Below are 20071 nucleotides of genomic sequence, written 5' to 3' on the forward strand. Positions count from 1 at the left end.
TATGTACGACAGCATGCCATAAGCTCATCGTTTGATATATAAATTTCGCTCATCTTCTTCTGTAGACTATGTGGCGTGAGAGTATTTTATTTCCTGTCTATATAATATCCCGTTTTCTTATTATTGATTCGCCATAGCAGAAGGAGAAGAAGAAAACGGCAATGGCGCAAGAGTGAATGATGATATCATTGCGTACGCAAGGCACGTTGGATATATATTGCTTATTAGTTACTATATACCGTGTGCTGCTGTGTGTGTGCATGCGGCGGCACCGCAATCAATGCTCGGCAGGGTACCTCATCATGGGGAGACCCTCCATAAGTTTCGTCTTCTTCTTTTATTCCTTCTCGGCAAAACTCGGAATAATAATATAACAAAGGGATCCGCCCTTTATATACACACATTCGATGTCTCTATTTATGCTGAACCCCTGTGCGGATATATACATAGCAGCCGGGATTTTATTTTTCATTTCGGAAAGTAGTTGGGACGGGGGGGAAAAGTTGGAATTGGGCGAAATCAGAATTAAACGGGGGATGCAGTTCTCTGGGAATTGATATTCATGAATGCGGTGCTGGCATTGTCGTCGCGCTCCCACAATCCATTAATACTATAAATGCGCAGAGCGGATGCTATGCTGCTGCTCAACAGCGGGGTGAAAAATCTAATGCGAAAGTAAACACAATCGCATATACTACGCAATCTGCCAAATTCGATTGATATACATCACAAGACGGAAATATCCAAATCTTTTCCTCGAAAGTTTTCCGTCCCCGCGTTGTTCAACTGCGACGACATCATTTAAATAACAAAAATATCTTTGTTCAACTTTTGCATGCATAAAACACCGACGGATGAATGGCTGATCTATAACAACACGCACCCGCCTATTAGCCTACATAGGCCTAAGTACCGCGCGATATCAAACCTTTTCGCCCATGTGTGTTTTCACGACGCAAACTCCGCCGTAAATGAGTATACAACCGGATAAAATTATAAGAGAGAGAGCGCATCATTTGCCGCAGAGGGTAAATAACCGCATAAGTCTATAATAATGGGTCGGAGACCATAAGAAAAACAAAAATACCAAAAGGGTAAAAATGGTTTGGATATAAATTCAGCAATATCAGATGTACAAAAGCCCTCCGGAGCTGTAGGTTACGCCGCTGATTTAATGGCGTGATATATACCTGCCCGGGATCTATGTACATGTGAAGGTGGGCGTGTCGCGAGCTTCTACGTAGGAGGAAGAGGATGGCATGTGTGTGGCGTCCTGGCCAGCATCACAGGGAAAAATCAAATAAAAAAAGGACCAACGGTAACGTTATATTATCGAGATGATGTGAACTGCTAATGAACTACTGCGCCAGCACAGCACTCGGTTTACCTTATTCCGCCAGCCGCCAGTATATCCGATTGCAGCGGCGGCGGATGCTGGGAGTCTGTGTCCTTTTCTATTCGCGGCCGCGGAATATTATATACAGACAACACAGTCGCGCCATATATATATGGATCGTCCTGTAGGTTATACACTGTTGCTGTGCCCCGTTGCTGCGTCTGAGACCGTTTAATGTCATCAGCTTTTATGTTCGATCGTCTGTTAGTGAACGAAGAATTAAAATGAGCTGCGCTGCTGCCGAGATTTGGGCGCGATTTCTGGGCTATAGACGTTACAGTGTTCTGTATTTGACGAATAAAATACAAAAAAAATACTTTTATACGCCCACTAAAGAAGGCAAAAATACAAATAAAATACAGCTTTTTTTGTATTTTTTTTGTATTTTATTCGTCAAATACAGAACACTGAGACGTTACGCCAGAGTTCCCAGTTTAACTTTTCTGATTCAATTATTTCAGCCAAGCTCCTCCATGTTTGATGTATAGCTGGTAGAACTGACCAGAATTTAGCTAGACGATTGCATCAGTGGGAAAGTGTAAAATTTATTCGGTTGTAATCAGCGCAGTGTTTATAGCGACTTACGTTGATGGGGCTTACATAAACAATAAGTAAAGCCAGAGGCAAATTATGAGGTTAATTCTCTATTTATTATCTGCAACTGTTGCTGCGAGAAGTGGCTTACAATTTCACGTTTTTCGAATAATGAACTAAGCGGCCCGGAGGTTATCCTATCGACCAGTGTCTAAATTTGCCACCGGCTGTACTGGATAGGGTTTAGCGCAACGGTTTTAATGGGGTTTGTTGATCAGCCAACTTTCTACTGTACGAACATACTTGACCTCAATGTTATCATTAGAGTTAATAAACTGATAACACATAACAATAATTGCAGATATTGGTCTCACCTGCTGACAGACCAACTCAAACAACTTAGGCTATCTAATAGATATACTAAGTTTGAGTTGGCTATCATGGAGATCAAAATGAAATTATCAAGTTATGTTCAGATGTCTTGTTCTTAATTTTCACTGATATCACAATCACAAACTTAATGGAATGTCTCGGGCTTAATCGAGTGGCATTACTGCCGCAGCCATTTACTGCATGTAAAGACTCCTATTCATTCGATTTTCAGATATATCAAAGAACCGGGAAGTACGTTCATTAGCAATCAATGCTCACAAGGTCATAACGTGAAAATTGCTATTAATAGCACAATGAACAAATTTTTAAAGCGGCCGAACTTGAGGCAAACTGTTCTTTGGTGGCTATAAGAAAAGAAACAAACGTATGACCAATGAAAATGTTCATATTATTCACAGACATTATTAGTGCACCACCTTAGTAAATGATTGCGGTAGGAAATGCTCTCAAATACGGTGCTGGGGAGCGAAAACGAGTTACCCCCGATCGATGATTTAAATTTTTCCCGCTTAAAATGTTGAATTACAGCACTCGTTTACCTTCTTCCTCCGGCCGCGTCTCCAGTATATTCGATTGCAGCGGCGGCGGATGCTGGGAGTCTGTGCCCTTTCTATTCGGCCGGAATATTATATACACAGTCGCGCCATCCATATGGATCCTCCTGTATAGGTTATACTGTTGCTGTGCCCAGCGCGACCGCAAAGTCCTTATTCCTTTTCTCCCTAATTTTGGTTTGTAACTTTCTTCTTCTTATTGACGATCGTTGATTATTCTTATCTTCGAGTTTATTCTTCGATCGTCTGTTAGTGAACGAAGAATTAAAATGAGCAGCGCTGCAGGCGAGATCTGGGCGTTATTTCTGGGCTATAGACATACGCCAGAGCGCCCAGCTTAACTTTTCTGCGCTTTTTTGATTCAATTATCTCAGCCAACCATCATGTTTTTTTGTGTAACTGGTAGATCTAGCGAGAATCTAGATGATTGCCTGAGTGGGAAAATATTAAATTTATTCGTTTTTAATCAGCGCAGTGTTAGCGACTTATGTTTGAGGGGCTTATATAACCCATAAGTATAGCCAGCGGCCAATTGTGAGGGTAACCCTCTATTTTTTTATCCAAAACTGTTGCCGCCGGAAGTGGCTGACCATTTCAAGTTTTTTGAAGAATGAACTAGGCGGCCCGGAAGTTATCCTATCGAACAGTGTCTAAATTTGGCACCAGCTGTGCTAGGTATAGTGTTTCGCAATGGTTTTAATAGAATTTGTTAGACAACCAACGTTTTTACTGTGCGATTATATTTAAACTCATTTTTTCAATTAATTTATCTACTGATTTCACACAAGTGGCAAGAGCTTCTGCCCTCCAAACAAATGGACTATAGAAAGATCTAATTTGATTGAATTGTCAACGTAACTGTCATTTGAGTGAATATATCATAATCCTGATATTCAGTGACATTACAATCAGAACATGAATTAAAAGGCTCGGGCTATACCGAGTGGCAACAGTGCCGTAGCTATTACATTCAGGGAAAAACTCCTATGCATTCGATAATCAGGTATATCAAAGAAACTTACAGTTCGTTTATTAGCAATCAATGCTCACAAGGTCATAACTTAAAATCGCAATTAATAGCACAATGAACAAATTTTTAAAGCGGACGAACCTGGGGCAAACTGTTCTTTGGTGGCTATAAGAAAACAAATAAACGTATGGCCAATGAAAATGTTCATATTATTCACAGACATTATTATTGCACCACCTTAGTAAATGACTGCAGTAGGAAACGCTAAAAATTCCGTGGACGAAAACAAGTTACCCGCGATTGAGTTTAAATTATTCCTTTCGACGCGCTCATCAAAACTGACGTCCATCAACAATTTTAAATTAATAAAATTATCCTGATTCAATTATATCAGCCCACCATCATGTTTTAGATGTAGTTGGTAGATCTGGCGGGAATCTAGACGATTGTCTCAGAGGGAAAATGTCAAATTTATTAGTTATTATCAGCCCAGCGTTTATATCGACTTTTATGTTTCGATTTTTTATATTATATAACTCGAAAGTGGCCAGCATCGCAATAAATGATTAGGGTCTATAAATATTCATTTCTTTCATCCGCAACTGTTGCCGACGGGAGTGGCTGACAAATTCACGTTTTTCGAATAATGAACTAGGCGGCCTGGAAGTAATCCTATCGGCCAATGTCTGAATTTGCCACCGGCTGTGCTAATTAGTGTGTTGCGCAACGGTCGCTATCGGCATAGGTTTGACAGCTGACGTACTATTGGAGATATGAACTTAAATTTGATTTATCTTCTGATAGTGAATGAATTGTACAGACAAGCATCACAAGACAAAATTATGAATTTGACGTAATGCCCCTACGTCATAGAATTTTCCATTCTAAGAGGTATGGATTCGTCGGCCAGTGATGATGACATCCGTAACAACATTCTTCCCAATCCAGACTGATTTCACAATCAGAATATCAACGAAATACATAGGTAAAACAAGTAGCGTTAATGTCGTATTTATAGGACGCGTGTATTAGTGTATTATTCATTTGCTTGACAGGAAATTTAGAGGAACCGGAAGTTCGTCAGTTCGCGGTTAAAGCTCATAACTTGCAAATTGCAATGCATACCACATTGAGCAACTTTTTTAAAGGACGATCCCTGGGGCAAACTTTTCTTTGGCGACGAATGAAAGTGTTCATATTATAATATCACAGACTTTAATGCAAAGCGAATGATGTGACTACCGGAGCCAATAATAATTGCGGAAGGAAATGCGGCGTAGAGCGAAATTTTGTTAGCCGATCGATGATTCAAGTTTTTCCCGCTGTAAATGTTGAATTACAGCACTCGGTTTACCTTATTCCTCCGGCCGCCCGCCGCCTCCAGTAGATCCGATTGCAGTGGCGGCGGATGCTGGGAGTCTGTGTCCTTTTCTATTCGGCCGCGGAATATTATATACAGACACCACAGGTCGTGCCATCCATATGGATCGTCCAGTATAGGTTATACTGTTGCTGTGCCCAGCGAGTCAGCGACCGCAACCGCACGGTCCTTATTCTTTTTTCCCCTAATTTTTGTTTGTAACTTTCTTCTTACTTCTTCTTATTGCCGATGAAATAAATGCTGGCAAATCCTATATGGAATATGACGCCATTTTTCCCTTGAGTTGGTATTCTCATCATCATTTCTAAAGGGAGATTTATTTGCCGCTTGACCATCAGACCTGTGTACATCGAACATCTAATGTGAGACTATTTATGTCTGAGACCGTTTAATGTCATCAGCTTTTATGTTCAATCGTCTGTTAGTGAACAAAGAATTAAAATGAGCTGCGCTGCTGGCGAGATCTGGGCGCTATTCTATCTGGGCCATATGCCAGAGTGCCCAGCTTAACTTTTCTGATTCAATTATTTCAGCCAAGCTCCTCCATGTTTTAATGTATAGCTGGTAGATCTGGCCAGAATCTAACTAGGCGATTGCCTCAGTGGGAAAATATAAAATTTATTCGGTTAATTAGCGCAGTGTTTATAACGACTTATGTTTTGAGGGGCTTACATAACCCATAAGTATAGCCAGTGGCAAATTCTGAAGGTAATCCTCTATTTTTCATCCGCAACTGTTGCCGCCGGAAGTGGCTGGCAATTTCACGTTTTTCGAAGCATGAACTAGGCGGCCCGGAAGTTATCCTATCGAACAGTGTCTAAATTTGGTACCGTTTGGGCTAGATACTGTGTTGCGCAACGGTAATAATATGAATTTGTTTATCTGCCAAGTTTTTACTGTGCAATTGTATTTTAACTTTTTTATAATCTAGATATCAACTGAAATGCAATCACATAACCGTCTGAATATCATCATTCTTAACTTTGTAACTAAAGTAAATAACTCCTTCAACGTAATTTGCTTAGCTATGCTAGATGAAAGAGGATAAAGCAGCTAAAACTGCAGACATAATTGTAGATATTATTTCACCGCAACTCTACTGATATTACTGTCAGAAATTTAAATTAAATGTTCGGGCTATACCGAGTGTTAACAGTGCAGTAGTTAATAACTGCATGTAAAAGCTTCTTTACATTCGATGAACATATTAATCAAAGAAACTGAAAGTTCGTTAATTGGCAATTAATGCTCACAAGGTCATAACTTGAAAATTGCAATTAATATCACAATGAACAAATTTTTAAAGCGGACGTACCTGGGGCAAACTGTTCTTTGATGGCTGGCGTGTGCGTGACTGTTGTGTTGGGTGACCAATGAAAATGTTCATATTAATCACAGACATTTTTATTGCACCACCTTGGTAAATGATTGCGCTAGGAAATTCTTAAATACGGTGCTGGGGAGCGAAAACGAGGTACCCGCGATCAATGATTTACATTTATACCGCGTTGAAAAAATGTTGAATTTGAAATTATTAGGTCATACTCATTGGCAATCAACATGTTAATATTCCCTTCGATGCGTTCATCAAATCCTATACGCGGCAACAACTTATATAATTAAAACTTTTCTGATTCAATTATGTCAGCCAACCATCATGTTTTATGGAGCTGGTAGATCTGGCGAGAATCTAGACGATAGGCTCAGTGAGAAAATGTCGAATTGATTCGGTTTATCAGCGCAGTGTTTTTGCTTTTTTGGCGTCTAGTATGTTTTGGCTTCTGCATCGCAATAAATTATGAAGGTAATCTTCATTTCTTTCATCCGCAACTGTCGCCGGAAGTGGCTGACAATTTAACGTTTTACGAATAATGAACTAGGCGGCCCGGAAGTTTTCCCGTTTACGAGTATCTAAATTTGGCACCGGTTGGGCTAATTAGTGTGTTGCGTAACGGTCATTGTTAGCTTTTGTATATCTTCTGACTTACTGTGTAACATTGGTACATTAATTTGATTGATTTTTATTTAAATTGATTGTAATGATGAATATCACTGCTACTCAATGATCATTTCGCTCGTTTGTTGCGACGAGACGATCAAGCTCTTGAGTCAGATATATATGCAGTTATAATCATTCCCTATCAAACTGATATCACGATCAGAATATCAACGAAATGCTTGAGGTTAAACCGAGTGGTGTTAGTGTCGTATCTATAAGATGCGTGTTTATGTTATAATTCATTCGATTGTCAGGAAACTTAGGGGAACCAAAAGTTCGTCATTTTGCAATTAAAGCTCATAACTTGCAAATTGCAATGCATACCATAATGAGCTACTTTCATAAAGGAAAAATCCCGGGGCAAACTGTTCTCTGGCGACGAATGCGGAAGAATGACATAGTTCATATTATTAATCACAGACATTAATTCAAAGCGAATGATGTGACTACCGGAGTCAATAATAATTGCGGCGTAGAGCGAAATTAGTTACCCGATCGGTGATTTAAATTTTTCCCTCTGAAAATGTTGAATTACATGCACTCGGTTTACCTTATTCCTCCGGCCGCCCGCCGCCTCCAGTAGATCCGATTGCAGCGGCGGCGGATGCTGGGAGTCTGTGTGTACTTTTCTATTCAGCCGGAATATTATACATACAGACAAAGTCGATCGGTCGATCCGTATAGGCTATATGGATCGCGTCCTATATTGCTGATGTGCCCAGCGACCGCACACGGTCAACAAATATCTACAATAGATCTTTTTTTTCCCCCTTTTGTATCTATATTCCTTTTTCTCCTTCATTTTTGTTTGTAACCGTCGTTATGGCTGTTTTCTTATATTGCCGATGCAATAAATGGCAAATCCTATCGGACGTCATTTTCCTCTCGAGTTGGTAGGCCTATTCTCATCATATAATTTCAAAAGGGAGATTTAGCCGCTTGATCAGACCTGCTGTGTACATCGAACATACTAATGTGAGACTAGGCCTATATATGTCTGAGACCGTTTAATGTCATCAGCTTTTATGTTCGATCGTCCGTTAGTGAACGAAGAATTAAAATGAGCTGCGCGCTGCTGGCGAGATCTGGGCGTTATTTCTGGGCTACACTAAATATTTAATGGGATGCAATGCATCAGCATTGGGATTCTCATGCGAAAAGACGTCAAGAGAGAAGTTCAACATGTAGCCTATCTTATGCGCGAATAAATTAATGATGGGTATGGAAAAAGCCCAAATGGAAAAACAAAAAGAGGAAACTATGCATCACGACATTGGAGAGAAAAGCTTTTTTTTCGCTTTGAATTATGTAAATTATTGAATGATACTAGCCCCCTATATATTTCTCGGCCGTGAAAGAGGAATCTCTCACGTGATGTATTATGCATCAGGGTGTCTCCCCGATGCAAAGATATCAATCATTTATTATTCATCACGCAGAAAATCTGGGATCAAAAACATCAATTTGATATTCATTTCCAATTTTCTTTCTTTTTTTCATATTGATTTTTGATATAGCGAACGGGTGGTAGAGGGTGTGGCCGGCGCCCCTTTTTCGTGAATCAGAAATGGACGAAGGGATGTGGATCAGCAGCACGGGATCGACGATGACGTCCGATCCGGCCGGCTCGTCCTCTGACGGTTTGATGTTGCTGTCGGATCCGACGTCCGTTTTCTTCAACTCGACTTGGCCATTCCCGGAAATGAGCGACGGCAACCGGACGGCCAGCGGGAACACTAACAACAACAGCAGCGGGACAGTATTGACGGCTTTTGGGGACATGGAGCTGGACCTGTCCGTCATCGAGCGGTTCCGCTCCAACCGGCGTGTCAACGACGTGGCCTTCTTCTGCCTGGTGGCCGCCTACTGCCTCCTCATCATCTTCGGGACCATCGGCAACTCGCTGGTCGTCTACGTCGTCGCCTGCCAGCCGGCCATGAGGACGGCCCGCAACGTTTTTGTCGTCAACTTGGCCATTTCCGACTTGCTACTCTGCCTCATCACCATGCCATTGACGGTCAGTTTGAATTATTTATCTACTTTTCCCAACTTTAAATGGCAATTCTTATTTTCAAATTTTTTGGCGGGAATTTTGAAAAATTGAAAAATCACAAAGTGCTGTTTGAGCTGTAAGCTATAGATGTTTCGTGACTGTGCTGATAAATGGCTATTGGCTCGGCTGGATATCGGTTGAAAGGGCCCGTTGGGACTCGATGCTGGACGGTGGTCCATTTGTCTTTCTCCGATTCAAAATCGGCGAAGTCCCGCAACTTCTTTAACGCATCGCTACGCTCGCCCGCGCTCGCCCAACCCAGCAGCACTATACACGGTCCGATGGTTTTCCCGGACCCATTCGCACACATCCAGAGATATAGCGAATCCTGCATGGATAGTCAATACGCCGATAGATACAACTTCTTTTCCAGTTCAGCCATTTTCCGGTTTAGGCCGGAATTTTTCACGAACAATCTTGAAACGGCCTTTTTTCTTCTTTATTTATTGGCGTTCAGCGCGCTGAGTGCGAGAAACATCGCCCTTTTGCTCCCCCGCTCGTTAACTGCCACGCCCTTTTTTATCAAACTCGCGCTAGAACTTTTCTTTTATAGAAATATAGGAAGAGAATAATAGCGATCGATTATTCGCACGACTCGGAGATTTAGCTGCGTGACTCCGCCGGATGGATAGTAGCTATATAGCCTGTATTCACACTATTATATATCCTATAGACATAAAATCGTCTTTAACTCTTTATGGAGAGACAAAAGAGAGAGTCAAGTCGCCCCCAAAAGTCAAACGGACCTGACGACCCCAGCAACAGCTTCTAGTTTTTTCTTTCCGGCGAGCGAGTGAATAAATCACGTCAAAGCTTTGAATATAATTGTTGTAAAAAAAAAGAAAATGTCTAAAAATTATACAGACGCCGAATGTGATGATGGATGCCGACGAAGTATTATAGCCAGCGGCAATTTATGAGGGTAATCCTCTTTTTTTAATCTGCAACTGTTGCCGTCGGAAGTAGCTGACAATTTCACGTTTTACGAATAATGAACTAAACGGCCCAGAAGTAATCCTATCGACAAGTGTCTGTATATGGCACCGGCTGTGCTAGTTAGTGTGTTGCGCAATGCTGTTTTGCCTGTTTATCAGCGTTTGTTCATCAGCTAACTTTCTTCATAAGAGTAATATTTCAATTTGATTTTTCTTTCAATTTTTGAAGTGTGCTGCGAGTATTATAACTGGTCCAGTTTCTCTGAAGTACGCCCTAAAGAATTATCTCTTCCCGTGTCGTTCATAGAGCATGGGTGTAATTCCTCTCAGCTACACATTCCTTAAATTGGACTGAATTCTCAATCAGAATATCAAAGACTTTCATAGGGTTAGATCGAGTGGTGTTAGTCTCGTAGCTCAACGACGCGTATTAAGGTGTATAATTCATTCATGTACCAGAATTCTTAAGGGGTAATGAAGTTCGTCGTTTCCCAAATAATGCTCATATTTTGCAAATTGCAATTAATACCACAATAAACTATTTTTAGGGGGATGAACCTCGGGGCAAACTTTTCTTTGTTGGTTAATAAAAAAATGAGTGGGCGACGAATGAAAATATTTATTTTAATCACAGACATGAATAGAAAGCGAAGCGGATGGTGATACTCCGGAGAAAAATTATATTAACTCCCAATCGATAATTTCATTTTTCCCGCTGAAAATGGAAAATCGGTTGAAAGGACCCGTCGGGACATGATGTTGGTCGGCGGTCCATTTGTCTCTCTTTCCGATTCGAAATCGGCAAAGTCCCGTAACTTCTTTAACACATCGCTATTACGCTCGCCCTCCCCAGCAGCACTATACACGGTTCGATGGTTTTCTCCCGGACCCATTCGCACATCAGAGATAATAGCAAATCCTGCATGGATAGTAAATACGCCGATAAAGATAACTTCTTTTGAAATTCAGCCATTTTCCGGGCCGGAATTTTTCACGAACAATCTTGAAACGGCATTTTGTCTTCTTTATTTATTGGCGTTCAGCGCGCTGAGTGCGGGAAACATCTATATCGCCCTTTTGCTCCCCCGCTCTGGTTAACTGCCACGCCTTTTTTATCAAACTTGCGCTAGAACTTTCCTTTTATAGAAAAAGGAAGAGAATAATGGCGATCGATTATTCGCACGACTCGGAGATTTACTGCGTGACTCCGCCTGATGGATAGATATAACCCATACACACTATTATATATCCTATAGACATAAAGGTCTTTATGGAGAGACAAAAGAGAGAGAGTCAAGTCGCCCCCAAAAGTCAAACGCAAACGGACTTGACGACCCCAACAGCTTTTCTAGTTTTTTCTTTCCGGTTGAGAAAGAATCTTTTGATTTAACTCATCAAAGTCGTCGAGTTCCTTTAGACGTGTTTTTATAGCTTTATATCATGCGGGGTTGTATCGGTGCTGATATAATATAGAAAGGATTCCGGGCAGTGCTCGATATAATATCTCATAGGCTATATATACATCTAGATGAGCTCTATAGAACTGCCATTGATTTATCCAGCCGGACAAGAAAGACATCCCAGCACCGCCCACAACTCGGCCGGCATATTCCGGATATTCCGCGCGTCTCTTTTGTGCTGTAGCTCAGCACTTTGATGAAGGAATATATAAACGATATATAACATCAGTCTGTATAGTGCTTATACCTCTCCCTTGAGTAAACTTCAATCAAATTCTCGGCGGCATCAAAATAATCAGAGCCGTGCTGTTAGTTACGCATAGGCGTACAAACATAAAAATAAAGCGGGCGTATAGGCCTACTATACGGTATGTAACGGCTCCTCCAGGGCCATCTGCTTGATTTCAATTTACGACTTGCGCAATATATATAAGCGACGACGAAGGCGGTGATGCTGGATGGATTATGATGTCAGCAGCGCAGGCCTAGAGAGAAAGAAGATTTAACTCACTAACAAAAACTGTATACATTTGCCTATGAATACACAACACGGCACAGCACATTATGAAGAAAAGATTCTAACAATAAGGACGCGGAGGGCTTCTGTTTTCCGTGTTATTATGTATACACTATATGCTCTCTGTGTATAAACGAGAATAATATAATGGCCACTTTGTCTTTGGCTAAGTTACATAAAAAATAAAATATGCATAACAATTATATTCTTCCGCGCTCCAGTTAAAGTTCACTGTCGGATCCGTGCAATTGTATATAGGTCTAGGCTGTTGCGACGCATCCCCTCCGTCCATGTTTCCGCTCTCTCTCTTGATTGAACACGCATACACAAATAAAGAAAATCCTTGTGTAATATAATACAAATCAAATCAGAGAACACAACAGACTTTTGCGCATTATGTATATAGGCCGAATTATCGTGTTGGTTGCCATTATAATGAGACGAATGCTGACGAGACGGCGATGCTGGACTTCTTGACGGAACGATCGCTCTTTGCGCCACTGTCTACGTCTGTATAATATAACACACACAGAAGATTAAATTGATATCGACTGATGTTTTGGGGCTTGTATTATCTAACCCATGATTGGCCAGCACATCGCAATAAATGAGTATTAATCCACAGTTCTTTCATCCGCAACTGTTGCCGCCGGAAGTAGGCGACAATTTCACGTTTTTCGAAGAATGAACTGGGTGGCACAGAAGTTATTCCTCTGACGAGTGTCCAAATGTGGTGCGGCTGTGATAAATGTTGTGTTGCGCAACTACAATTACCGACAATTGTTTATTAACTAACTTTCTATTCGAGCACAGTACGTAACTAGGGTTTATTTGAATTATCAGTTAAGTAGATAAAAGATTAAGGCATATACTTTGACCGTTAGCTTCAAAACTTCTACTGACTCAACTACTGCCGAAGTTGAAGTGAGTAAGTTGTGGAAGAGGATGCGGGTGTAAGAAAATACAATATCTTCATATTTCAAACAAGTAAATCAATTGAATTTTCGAGAATAAGGATCGCTTTAAAACAAGTGGCGTTAGTGTCAAAACATTAGGTCGCGTATACGGGTGTTTTATTCCTTCGATCTTTAAGAAGCAAAAAGAAACCTCAAGCTCATTAATTCGAAATTAATGCTCATAACTTGCAAATTGCAATTAATACCAAAATTAGCTACTTTTAGGGGGATGGACACTGGGGAAAACATTTCTTTGATGGTCACTGGTCAATGAAAAAATGAGTGGGCGACCCATGCAAATATTTATTTTAATCGTAGACATGAATAGAAAGCGGATTGTCATACTCTGGAGAAAATAATAGCCTATTTGCGGAAGAAAGTGCGGCGGAGGAGCGGAAAATTAATTCCCAATCGATAATTTCATTTTTCCCACTGAAAATGTTGAATTTGAAATTATTAGGTCATAGGCGATCAACATGTTTTGATTCCCTTCGACGCCCTTTGACGCGCTCGGCTAAACTGACAAGCGGCAACAACTTTGAGGAAATCAACAAATTTAGTTATCAAATAACAACCATAAACAGATGATGTAACTTATGTGGAACGGTTACGTGCTGAATAAACTCCCCGCAAGGCTAAACGAGTCGGTTTTTGGTTGGAATAACAACTCCTTAGCATCAGCATCATTTGCGGGCTGTTGAATGACCTGTTGCTGCTGCGCTTCTTGTTACTATATTCAAATTCCAAAAATGATCACCGGAGCGGTGCGAGCGCACCTTCTTTTAAATATTTATTTATCTCTTTTCGTTTAACACAAAAACGGAGTCGATCAGAAATATACAGGATCAAATGTGATCGTGCTCTCTTTATTATTCGGTTAGATTGCGATCACATCAGCTGTGATGCCAAATCAGATCGCGGCCACACTTCAAAAGGACGTGCCTTTCTGCGCTCGGCTGGATTGCAACGATTATTATATTCCGAGATTCAATTATAAAACAAGCCTCATCTCGATAATTAATTCTGCTGGATGGATCACTATCATCAGGCATGAGAGGGAAAATAAACTGACCCTATATAATTAAATTTAATATTATACAGCTCAGAAATAAGAGAGGAAATTAATTATTAAAACTATTTCCAGGAAAAAATATAGAAACAGCGTTAAACACGCAAATTACCTTGAAGGTATATTTTTAACCCGCTCCAATTATTATAACGAAAGCGCGCCGTCACGTCATGAAAAAAAAATTAAAGGCAACAACTTTTGAAAAATTTGGCGGGTCTTTTGAACTGATTTTTTTAACTCAACCAAAGGGCGCCAATTATTTTCATAGTGATACAATCGTCAATAAGAATGCGTTGGAAAAACTCGAGAGAGAAAAAACTCAAATTTCAGTTTCAATTTGTATCACATCAAAGCTTTGAATAGATTTGTCAAAAAAAAAGAACCATCAAAGTGAGATCGACATCAAATAGTAGTGTAAACAGTTTTGATTTCTTGCGTCGACATATATTTTCTCTTGGCTGCTGTGCATTTCTCATATTTGCGAGTCAAGTGCTGCAACTTCCTCTCCGACTTGTGTACATTTTTATCCGTGGCTGGCCATAAAAATATGCTGATGTCAGAACGCGAGCAACGCTCATAAATCTGTCGGGTAGTTTAGCGCCTGTTGTCGTTTCTCCACTCGCTTGAGCGCATGCCGCTCCTGTTCCAAACAGAAAACACGCATCAATTAATTATAGATGGCGCGCGGTATACACGGATTACGCCAGAGTGGCGGCCAGCTTCACTTTTCTGATTCAATTATTTCAGCCCAGCTCTTCCATCATGTTTTATGTGTGCAGGGTATATCGACTTGTGTTTTTGGACTTATGTATAACCTGAAAGTGGTCAGCATAGAAATAAATGGTGAGGGTCTATAAATAATTAAATATTCATTTCTTTCATCCGCAACTGTTGCCGACGGGAGTGGCTGACACAATCACGTTTAACGTATAATGAACTAGGCGGCCAGGAAGTAATTCTATCGGCTAGTGTTTAAATGTGGCACCGACTGTTCTAGTATGAATATAGCGCAACGGGTAATTTTCGACGTTAGTTTATAAGCTGTTTTAACATTAGGAAATGTAATTTATTTATTGTTCCTCTTTATTCACGTCACTATTAGAACAGATACTTTAATTGAATTTTTTTCTGCATTTAACCGACTTTTGCTTGATGGTGCCTATCTTTCTGAAATGTCATCGGTTGAAATACCAGTTAATTGAATATTATTTAATTTCTGTTATCATCTGCTTAAAACTGACAATACAATCAGAATATGAAGGGAAGTACCATTAAAACGCTAGTGGCGTCCATGCCTTACCTGTTGGCTGCATATAAGGGCATTCAACTCTTTCACTTGTCAGGAAAATCAAGGAAACTTTGAGCTCGTTAATTCGAAATGAATGCTCATAACTTGCAAATTTTAATTAATACCACAATGAGCTAATTTTTATGGCGGACGAACCTGGGGCAAACTTTTCTTTAGTGGCTATCAGAAAGAAACAAACGGGCGACTAATACAAATGTTATATTAATCACAGATAGTATCAATACGTACACTAAATGTATCCAAAACTTTTATTCAATTATCTCAGCCAACCATCATATTTTTTTATGTAACTGATAGATCTAGCGAGATTCGAGATAATTGCTTCAGTGGGAAAACAGGAAATTTATTCGATTAATCAGCGCAGTGTGCAGTGTGTTGTTAGCGACTTATGTTTGAGGGGCTTATATAACCCATAAGTATAGCCAGCGGCCAATTGTGAGGGTAACCCTATATTTTTTATCCGAAATGGTTGCCGCCGGAAGTGGCTGACGATTTCACGTTTTTTGAAGAATGAACTAAGTTGCCCAGAAGTTATCCTTTTGATGAGTGTCAAAATGTAGTGCCGCTGTGCTAGATGTTGTGGCGCGCAATGAATATTCCCGGCAATTTTATATTATCTAACTTTCTATTCAAGCATAGTACTAATGTAGAGTTAATTTTAGTTATGATTTAAGCAGACTGAAGATAAAGGTAAATAAGCCATTCGACAGTTGCATTATTCTTTCATTGTCCATCTCTTGATGAGATTGAGAAAAGGAAAAGAAAGTAACTGCGAGTAGATGAATAACCTGAATTTCTTAGTTACCAAACGATAAAATCAAACGAACTAAGAACATAAGAATCGCCTTACAATGAGTGGCTTTAGTGTCGAAGCATTACGTCAAGTATACAGGTATTTTAATCATTCGATCGTTAGGAATCTCAAGAAATCTTCAAGCTCATTAATTCGCAATTAATGCTCATAACTTGCAAATTGCAATTAATACCAAAATTAGCTACTATTAGGGGGATGAACCCTGGGGAAAACATTTCTTTGGTGGTCATGGTCAATGAAGAAATGAGTGGGCGACGCATGAAAATATTTATTTTAATCGCAGACATGAATAGAAAGCGGATTGAGGCATTGAGCTGATGATTGAAAGAAGATGAAGCGATTTAGATTGACTCAGGAGAAAATAATAGCCTATTTGCGGAAGGAAGTGCTGCGGAGGAGCGGAAAATTAATTCCCAATCGATAATTTCATTTTTCCCGCTGAAAATGTTGAATTTGAAATTATTAGATTTAGTTACAAATTTAGTTATCGAATAACAACCATAAACAGATGATGTAATTTGTGTGGTACTGGGTCACGTACTGTGTTAACTCCCCACCAAGCCAAACAAGTTGATTGGAATAACATAAACCGACGAGCAATTATATTAGTGAATCGAACGTTGGTTGCCACACACGCAAACACGGAAGTTGTTATGCAATTAAAAATGACATTTCCCCAATGACGGGCGAATCAACAGCCCTTGACGTTACTCATTGACATTAACGAGCCAATTTCACGTTAATTCTTTTAGCAGATGAAAAAACCAAATTAACTTATGCACTTCATTTGATTCCAATTAATTCCCGGCTGATTTCTAATTGGTTTTTCCGCAAATAAAAAATGTTTTTCTTTATTATTATTTTTTAGTTGATGGAGATCCGGTCGTACACTTGGCCGCTGGGTAATTCGCCCGTCTCGTGCAAGATGGTGGGCTCGTTGCAGGCCGTTTCCATTTTCGTGTCGACGCTGTCCATCACGGCCATCGCCCTCGACCGTTACCAACTGATCGTCTACCCGACTAAAAAAAGCTTCCAGCTGACGGGCGCCCTGCTGGCCCTGGGCGGCATCTGGATCCTGGGCGTCGTCCTGGCCCTGCCGCTCTTCATCGTCCGCACGCTCCAGCACCACGACATCCCCATCCCCAATTCGCCCATCAGCTCCGTCGACTATTGCCTAGAAGAGTGGCCCAACGAGCGCGGCCGCTCACTCTACTCCATCGGCAGCATCTTGATCCAGTACGCCCTGCCCATCATCACCGTTTCGGTGGCTCACGCCCGCATCTGCAACAAACTCCAAGTGCGGATGGCATCCATGAACCATCAACAGGCCATCCGCCAACAACAACAACAGCCGTCGCTTAATAACGCACCCAGTCCCAGCACCAGTAACGGCCACCCGTTGCAGAATTCAGCCGTAATGACGGCCAAAGATTCGGCTGTGACGGCCGATGGGCGGGCGGCGGCCCGCGAAGAGAAACTCCGTAAAACCAACACGCTCCTAGTGGCCATCGCCATCATCTTCACCATTTGGTGAGTTTTTGATTAAAGCGATCAATTTCAGACGCGGGAAAATTTGATTTGAAAATTTTGAATGGCAATTTGCGTCCAGCTGGCTCCCGATGAACACGTTCAACGTCGTCGTGGACACGTGGAACGTCTTTGGCGACGACACGGAGACGATGCTGATCGTCTACGCCGTTTGCCACATGGTCGGCATGTCCTCGGTGAGTTCATTCCTTCCCAACGTCTAGACGATGACGTCATATCCCGCCTATATAGACGCGGTCGTGATGGAAGAGTCAGTCAATCGGACGAAAAGTTTTCGACTTAACTTTTCCGTTTCTGATGAATTTCCTCCTCTCCTTTGATGATATGAAAGGCCTGTGCCAATCCGCTGCTGTACGGTTGGCTGAACGACAATTTCCGCAAAGAGTTCCACAAGATCGGGACTTCGTTCGTGGCCAGGAGCAAGAACAACAGGGCGACGACGCAGAGCATGAGGCAAAGGGCCAAGATGGTCGTCCAGCAGCAGACGGCAACCGGCAAACGGCCCGACTCCAAAACAATGGGGCTGCCCTCATCGCCAGCGGTGGAAGGCGCTGGATCATTTCATGTCGGGAGTCCCGCGGGAGCTGCTGTCATGCCCGGCGCCAGCACGGCTGTGACGATGTTGCCGTCGCCCACCACCGGTCTGCTGTCGTCTCATTACCGGACGGAAGTGACGGTCGTCACCCACCTGGTCCCGGACCCATCACCTACACCTATTACACCTTGTCCGGCTGTCACCGTCTATCACCGGGTTAACGACATCAACTTGACGGCCTCCTCACCACCCGAGAAGCACCTTTGATTATATAGAAGAAGAAGAAGCCGATGACAGCTGGCCATCATCACACGTATACGCCATCGATCGACTCGCCGGCGTACCTCATTTCCTATTTCATTTCCCATCAGCTCTTATTATATCTTTTATATCCTCGATATATTTGTTTATATTTAAGTGAATTCGCTTCAACTGGCGTATATTTAAATCTAAATACATTTATAAGTGTGTTCCAATGCGGAGGCCGTTAGCAGACGACATTTGATTGAATTTGATTGTTATAATTATATTTTAAAAAATTCCTATAGCGAAAGAAAAATTCTTTTGATGTTATTTTTTTGTCTTATATCGGGATTGGGATTTAGTTTGCAGACATCCCGGATCGATGGCTACATAATATGTTCGTGAATAAAAAAAAGGCTTGGAGGGAATAAAATTGGCTTATAGATGAAAATATGTGACTTATATATATTCCCAGCTGAGAATTGCGTGTCTGTCTCGAATGCGATTACACACGTTAATACGTTCGCGTCTGTTAGGAACATTTTGAATATGAATACGATTATACATGCTGGGGAAACCCCCGCTGTCAAAATCAGTTTAGCATTGACATCAGGTTGACAATTCAATTCATATTTGGTCTAATTTGTTTGAAATAATATTCAGGTCTGCATGCTAAACGTACATACGAATTGAAAGTTTACATAGAGTTGTACTTGTTAAATCCATTTCTGACCAGTTGCGCTTATTAATTCTCAGATCACAAAAATAACACTAATACGCCAGATGTTATCTATTTAATAGTTGTGGCCTGTGTACTACATATGACTCATTCGACGAAAAAAAAATTATTGATTCGCTTTCTATACCGTTCAAGTTGATACTCTATAAACCCATGTAAGTCTAAACCGCGTCTAAACTAGAATACACGATTTCTATTGGGAGCGATTTGTTTTTCTTATATTCTTTTGTTGGTTATTTGAGATCCGTCGGCGGATTTGTGACGATAAATGACACGAAAGGTCACTCGATGATGTATAGATATGAGCACAGCAGGAGGGTGTTTTATCTTCTTTTCCCATCACAGTTGGTAGAGATGTCTACTTAAGGGCTTATAGATAGATTTCCATCTGTCTAAATTCTCTTTCAGGGTGCATATGGCAGATATGTGGTACTATAGACTGTATAAGAGCTGCTGGACAGTTGGCGAAATAGATACGACGGAATAGAGCGGATGACCGGAGTGGAGAGTCTATAACTCCTCGGCCACAGTATATTAGACCCTGGCCTCTCATAAATCTCATCCAGCTACTATATAGCACCCGAAAGCACCCTTGTTGGGTGGTGGACGTGGTGGATATTGCGAAATCTTTTCTTATCTTGGTCTATATCGGCGGAGTTATATCCA

The 20071-nt window shown here is 41.1% G+C and overlaps 3 protein-coding genes across 3 annotated transcripts in view; 1 reads left to right on the forward strand and 2 right to left on the reverse strand.

The window, feature by feature from the left end:
* LOC124314010 overlaps positions 1-20071 on the reverse strand; it is a 379219-nt gene that overhangs the window by 114479 nt on the left and 244669 nt on the right. The gene's annotated exons all lie outside the window — the stretch shown is intronic.
* LOC124320214 overlaps positions 1-20071 on the reverse strand; it is a 186511-nt gene that overhangs the window by 85172 nt on the left and 81268 nt on the right. The gene's annotated exons all lie outside the window — the stretch shown is intronic.
* Positions 7817-19607, forward strand: LOC124315040 (neuropeptide F receptor-like). Its single transcript, XM_046780404.1, has 4 exons — positions 7817-9244; positions 17209-17870; positions 17950-18064; positions 18220-19607. The coding sequence occupies exons 1-4, from the start codon at positions 8795-8797 to the stop codon at positions 18688-18690; spliced, it is 1698 nt and encodes a 565-aa protein (XP_046636360.1). The 5' UTR covers positions 7817-8794; the 3' UTR covers positions 18691-19607.

This window comes from Daphnia pulicaria, chromosome 1 (genome assembly GCF_021234035.1).
Source record: "Daphnia pulicaria isolate SC F1-1A chromosome 1, SC_F0-13Bv2, whole genome shotgun sequence".
Taxonomy (NCBI): domain Eukaryota; kingdom Metazoa; phylum Arthropoda; class Branchiopoda; order Diplostraca; family Daphniidae; genus Daphnia; species Daphnia pulicaria.